The sequence below is a fragment of the Mastomys coucha genome, unplaced genomic scaffold, assembly GCF_008632895.1.
Source record: "Mastomys coucha isolate ucsf_1 unplaced genomic scaffold, UCSF_Mcou_1 pScaffold20, whole genome shotgun sequence".
Lineage (NCBI taxonomy): Eukaryota > Metazoa > Chordata > Mammalia > Rodentia > Muridae > Mastomys > Mastomys coucha.
In genome coordinates this window covers 113210008-113216446 of record NW_022196903.1, presented here as the reverse complement: position 1 = coordinate 113216446, position 6439 = coordinate 113210008, and the positions used below count along the sequence as shown (strand labels likewise).

General features: G+C 48.1%; 1 protein-coding gene across 13 annotated transcripts in view; it reads left to right on the top strand.

Moving 5' to 3' along the window:
- Positions 1-346: 346 nt before the first annotated feature.
- The window catches only part of Wnk1 (WNK lysine deficient protein kinase 1), a 116678-nt gene continuing 110585 nt past the window's right edge, over positions 347-6439 (top strand). For 2 of the 13 annotated variants that reach the window (XM_031383202.1, XM_031383200.1), the window contains exon 1: positions 847-2112. In XM_031383202.1, the coding sequence (XP_031239062.1) occupies positions 1354-2112 (759 nt within the window). In that variant the 5' untranslated portion in view covers positions 847-1353. Of the gene's footprint in view, positions 2113-6439 lie in introns of all 13 variants that reach the window. The other 11 variants (XM_031383208.1, XM_031383204.1, XM_031383210.1 and 8 more) reach the window with 9 other exon arrangements.

The window sequence follows — 6439 nt, the reverse complement described above, 5'->3', positions numbered from 1 at the left end:
TCCTAAATGATGATTTTGATAGGGAGCCCTGAGTTTGGAATGGAATTGAGCGGACCCACGATGACGCTCCCATCAGGCTTTCCGAAGGGGCGGTTTTCAAAAAAGGAACTACCCTTCCCAGGAGGCACCAGGCTAGAGCCATCGCAGGGCATCACGGAAGTAGTAGGCGCGTTCCTCTCGGGTTCCTTGTCACGGTTTCCACCGCCAAACTACAAATCCCGTCGCGCCCCGAGCCCCGCACGCCTGCGCGAGAGCCCCCCGAGCGCGATATGGGCGGGGCCGCCCCGGGCGGCGGGGGGCGGGGTCCAAGCGGGCTGTGTGGAGGCTTCAGACCTCGGCGCCATTTAAAGCCGAGAGTTTTTCCCGGGTGGACGCGCTTCTTCTGCTCGGCTATTCCGTACTCCCCTTCTTCGCTGACAGAAGGCGCCTAGTGGGGTGACTGCTCTTTTCCTCTCCCTCTCCCCCTCCTCCCAGTTCTCTCGGTCTCCTCTCTTCCTGGCCAGAGAAGTAGCGGAGCCCGGGCCCCGCGGTGAGCGGCCCTCCCCTCCCCACAGTTCCCTCCCTCCCTCTGCCCCCGGCGCCGGCCAGAGAGGGGAAGAGGTTCGCCAGGCCCGGGGCGGGCGGGGAGGCCTCGGGGACGGGGGGGGCCGCTCCTCAGGCTTCGAGGCTTCGAGGCTCCGGCCCTCAGCATCCAGGGATGGGCGCCGTCTGAGACCGGTCCTCTCTCCGGGGCGCGTGCTGCCCGAGGCGGCGGCCGAGAGACCGGGAACCCGGGCCGCGGCCCTCCTTCCCCTGCGCGGCCCCTCCCACTCCTGTGCCCCGGGCTGCCACCGCCCGGCGTCGGGGCTCGTCCCTCGCGCGCCGAGCCTCCGCCCTCCGGGCCTATCCCGCCGTGCTCGGCGGGCGGGCGGACGGGCGGGCGGCGGCGGGAGCAGCTCAGCTGTCTTCACTTCGGTCGCATCCGCTCGCCTGGGAGCCAGTTCCGCGCCCTGCTCCCCATGACTGCGGCGCTTGTGCTGCCCCAGTCCCACCGGCCTCCGCTCGCTGCAGGATGGATGCGGACTGTGCGGCGCTAACCCCCGTGGCTCCGCTCCCTCCTCGCCCGCCGACGAGCCCGCCCCGCGAGCCGCAGCAGCCTCGGTGCCAGCAGCAGCAGCAGCAGCCGCCGCAGCCGGACTCAGTGTCCCGCGTCGCCCTCGGGGCGCCTTGTCAGTGCTGAGTGGGAGTCGTCCGGTGGTTCCGAGCCCGCCGTGGGAGCGCCGCCCAGCACTTCTTGGTGGCTTTCCCGGGCCACCCTCTTCCCTTTTTCATTCATAAATCCGAGCCCGCGTTCTTCACTCCACCGGACCAGCCATGTCGGAGGGCGCCGCCGAGAAGCAGAGCGGCACTCCGGGCTTCCTTTCGCCTCCGGCGCCCGTCCCCAAGAATGGCTCAAGCTCCGATTCTTCCGTGGGCGAGAAACTGGGGGCCACGGCCGCCGACTCGGGAATTGGCAGGACGGAGGAATACCGGCGCCGCCGGCACACTATGGACAAGGACAGTCGTGGGGCGGCCGCCACCACCACCCCCACGGAGCACCGATTCTTCCGACGAAGCGTTATCTGCGACTCCAATGCCACCGCGCTGGAGCTGCCGGGCCTCCCTCTCTCGATCCCGCAACCTAGTGTCCCCGCGGCGGTGCCTCCGAGTGCTCCACCCGAGCCGCACCGAGAGGAAACTTTGACCGCCACCGTTGCTTCCCAGGTGTCGCAGCAACCCTCGGCTGCTGCCTCCTTTGGGGAACAAGCCGTTGTGGGCTCGGCCACCGCGACTGTCCCCAGCAGTACCGGCAAAGACCGCCCGGTGTCCCAGCCCAGCCCCGTGGGGAGCAAAGAGGAGCCCCCGCCATCCAGAAGTGGAAGTGGCAGCGGTGGCGCCAGCGCCAAAGAGCCGCAGGAGGATAGGAGCCAGCAACAGGATGATATCGAAGAGCTGGAGACCAAGGCAGTGGGAATGTCCAACGACGGTCGCTTTCTCAAATTTGACATCGAAATCGGCAGAGGCTCCTTTAAGACGGTCTACAAAGGTCTGGACACCGAAACCACTGTGGAAGTCGCCTGGTGTGAATTGCAGGTAATGCCCCACCTCCTCTTTTCTTATTTGGTCTTTTGAATCCCAAATTTGGCTCGGTTAAGCCAGTTTGTCGAGTTCTCTCTTGTAATTCTCTGACTCTGAGAGGGCGGGGGCGGGGAAGGGGGAGGCCAGCGTCCGAAGAGGTTGAAATTGGGAGATTGTGGAGCTCGTAGTTAGGTGTTTGGAAAAGATAGGAACTATTGGTGTCAGGAAGGATTGTTATCAGCCAGGGGGTAAAAAGTCATTTAAGTACAAACTTGTGTGTTTAATGTCAGGCAGGAAACATGGAATTATTGGAAAAGGGTTTCCCCTAATGCTGGGGATTGAACAAATGGGGCCTGGACAAGTGCTTTCCCACTGAGCTATATATATCCTCAGCCTTTGGGAAAATGTTTTTACTTTAAGTAAATATCAAGCCTTTTTTTCCCAGTGCACGTCAGTGTCTTCTAAGTCTCATGAATTGCCTTGTGTGTCTCCATCTCTGAAATTGGGTTGTTAGACAAGACCCTGGACTTTAAGGAACAGCTTCCTTGATAGCAGCATAGGCATTTAGTAGATAAGAAAGGCATGCCTGAAAAGCCCAACTGCTCTAGAGGTCCGAGTCAGGAGAACCTCAAGTTTAAGGCCAGTCTGGCCTGCATAGTGAGACACTGTCTTAAAAACATCAAAACGACCACCCAGTCCTTGATCCCCCACTCTCTCTCTTTACCTTTAAGGATAAGTGTTTTCAGAGTTGGAAGGTACAGTCTGCACCTACCATTAAACCACCTACAGGTGCTCAAGCCACGTGGTTAGCTGTGATCTGACACTGTTCTTTAGAGTGTCTGTCTTCATCCTGTTTAGTCTATAGTGAATAGTAAAATAAAAGTCCATGCAAAATTGTATAAGTGCTTTGGAAGTTGTGATAATACCATCATTGTTGTAATATCATAAAAGATTTTTGTGACAGTGTCCTAAAGTATAGCCCAGACTGTCCTGAACTTGTTGATCCTTTTGCCTCAACCTCCAGAGTACTAGGATTATAAGTTCATCCCACTCTGCCAGGGATATAAAAGATTTTTAAATGAAACTTCCCAAGAATCTGAAGGGTTACAGTGCTTTCTTTTTCTTTTTTTATCTCATAGGGAAATTTTCAGGTTATAAATAAAGTACAGGTATATTCCAGACTTAAGTAGATTACTTTGGAAATAGTAGTTGCTTGACTTATTATAGCAATAAACAAGTGTTACTGTAAAGCACCTATTTAAATATTGGTTTGTTAAGTCTTGTTCACATGCAGAAATGAGCATGTGTTAGTGGTGGAAGCAGAATTTCAGCTACATTGCAGATGAAAGTGCCACTACTGATTTCTTGTCAAGAAAAAGAAAATGGACCAAACTGAAATAGGATTGGAAAGTAGCTGAAGTAATCTCAGAACTTGATTTACCCAAGAACTAATAAACAAACGAACAACTTGGTTTCCAAATGACCCAAGGCCATATGAAATGTGAAAGGAATAATGTTTGGAATTTGCTTCTAAATATCTAGTGAAGGTGAGAGGAATGTAGCAATTACCCAGCTTCAACAATTATCACCACGTGATTGTTCAGTGCAAGGTAGTTGATTAAGCTTTCCCCTCCACTTCCCTATATGCTTGAAATTTCCTTTATTGGAAATGAGTGTTCGTTTTGTTTTTATTTTTAAAATGTGAAAGAAAGTTAACACAGCCATGTGGAAACAAACTTGAAACTGGCAAGTTCTTCAGGAACATAATTCCTTGAGTTCAACACTTAAAATGGACCTTCTAAGCACAATATGAAGTAAAATAATGCTTTGTTAATTTTATAGTGGGTAAGAGGTGAAAATGTGACAGGTCTTTTTTAAAAATTACTTTTAGTAGGTTTATTTCTTTTGTTTTTTGAGATATGGCTTTTCTTACTCTATATTGTGAAGGCTCATTATGTACTCAAGCTGGCCTTGAATCCTTGATTCTTCTACCCTGTCCTCTGGAGTGTTGGTGGTCTTACAGGCTTGAGCCACACCATGCCAGGCAAACTTAACTCCTTTGTTTCTTTCTTTGGTAAACTTGTCAAAATATGCCTCTACTCCTACTGGGCATCATACTCAATAATTTAGATGTAACTGATTTACAGAAATCTTTGTACCAAGGATCTATTACTGATCCAGGAATTCAATTCTTCAATTACATTTAATTTATAAATGTGTGCTTTTACTTTTTATTTTTTTATTTTTTTATTTTTTGGTTTTTCGAGACAGGGTTTCTCTGTGTAGCCCTGACTGTCCTGGAACTCACTCACAGATCAGGCTGGTCTTGAACTCAGAAATCTGCCTGCCTCTGCCTCCCAAGTGCTGGGATTAAAGGCGTGGGCCACCACCGCCCGGCTACTTTTTATTTTTATTTATTTATTTTTTAAAAAATTATTTTATGTATGAGTGCACTGTCTCTGTCCTCAGACACACCAGAAGAGGGCATCAGATCCCATTACAGATGGTTGTGAGCTACCATGTGGTTGCTGAGAATTGAACTCAGGACCTCTGGAAGAGCAGTCAGTGCTCTTAACCACTGAGCCATCTCTCCATTTGTTTTATATCAAAGTATTTGGGTCCAAATTAAAGGTCAAACTTAAGGATAAGTAAAGCTTTGAAAAGAAAAAAAATACCCCTTTGACACTGAATGCATACTTCCTCCACTCCCCTTTTACTAGGTATTGAATCAAGTCTGGATGAGTACTGTGTCCCATTAAATTAAAAATTTGATTTGCCCAGGATAGCCTTGAACTCCTGCTTTTATCTCCCTAGCAGTGTGATTTTAAGTATGTACTGTCATGCCTGGCTTTAAAATTTTTAGTGTATTAAAACTAAGAGGGCCTTGGGAAATAATAGCTCATGAAGTAAGGACCCCTGCCACTAAGCCTGATGTCCAATAGTTCAATCTCTAGCACCCACACTGTGGAAGGAGAGAGCCAGCTTGTGAAAGTTGTTCTCTGACTCCTGCACTCTTGGATGAAATCAAGCAATCTCTCCCACTTCCTTGTTTGAAATCATAGGGCACTAAGTAATTTAGCTTTGGTTAAAAAGGAACAAACATTAAAATGGTTATGATCCAGTAATTTGGAAAGTATTAAAGACAATTACAAGTTAGGCCTGGTAGCAGAGGCCTATAATTTTAGCTATTCAAGGAGGCTGAAATAGTAAGATCACAGGTTCAAGGCCTGTCTAGGCTGCAGAGTAGTAAGTTTTAGGTCAGCCTGAACAACTTAGTGAGACCTTAACTCAAAACAAGAGTCAGAAGAGAAGCGAGCTGGGGATGCAGTTCAATGGTAGAGTACTTTAGTTCAGTGTTGGAATAGTTGTTTAATATCCACAAAGGTCTGGGGGTTCAGTCCTCAGTATCACAAAAGGTAAAGGAAACAGCTTGGTTACCAAAATAAAACTTGCCAGCCAAATTTCTGGCATAGATATGCTCTTCAGGGTTCATCCCATCTTAAGGAGTTTTTGGCAGTTGTAGCTTCTCTGAGAGGGAGAATCATTATCTTTTATGTTCCCATTATCTTGATGTTCCTAACTGGTAGGTTTCTCATGGTCAGTCCCAAACCCATGCAACAACAAATTACATTTAGTAGACTACTTTTAAAGAGTCAAAGAGTTGAGGGGTATGTATTGGGGGGACATAGAAAAGGGAGTTGGAGGAAAGAAATGGTGATGGGTACCTGTTAACGTTCTAAAAAATAATTAAAAGTTTTTTTTAGAAAGGCCACGCTGTCATGGAGCATACCTTTAGTTCCTGCACTTGGGAGGCAGATACAGGCTGATCTTTTGAATTTGAAGCCAGCCTGGTCTACATAGTGAGTTTCCAGGAAATCCAAGGCTACACAGAGAAACCAAAAAATCCAACTGATCAAACAAAACAAAAACAAACAAACAAAAACCCAAACCACATTTGTAGTCTCAGTAGATAGCTAATTAGTAATTTCAAATGAAGTAATACTAATTCTGTGTAGAAGTGGCTGTCAGATTTCTAAATAATGGCAAATTATAAATGGCAAATTTAATTTTTATCACTTCATATGAGGATCTCGACTTTGGAGGATGAATGAGTAGGGTATACAAATCAAACTTCATATTGTTAGGTTAATTTTAGAGTCACAATATGTGTAGCTATCTACTAAAACAGGCATCTGTTCTCAATAATAAATAGGTAATATTTGATACCACAGTCTTAAGTAATAACTGAGAACTCTTAAAATAAGAATTCTTTTGCCGGGCAGTGGTGGCGCATGCCTTTAATCCCAGCACTTGGGAGGCAGAGGCAGGAGGATTTCTGAGT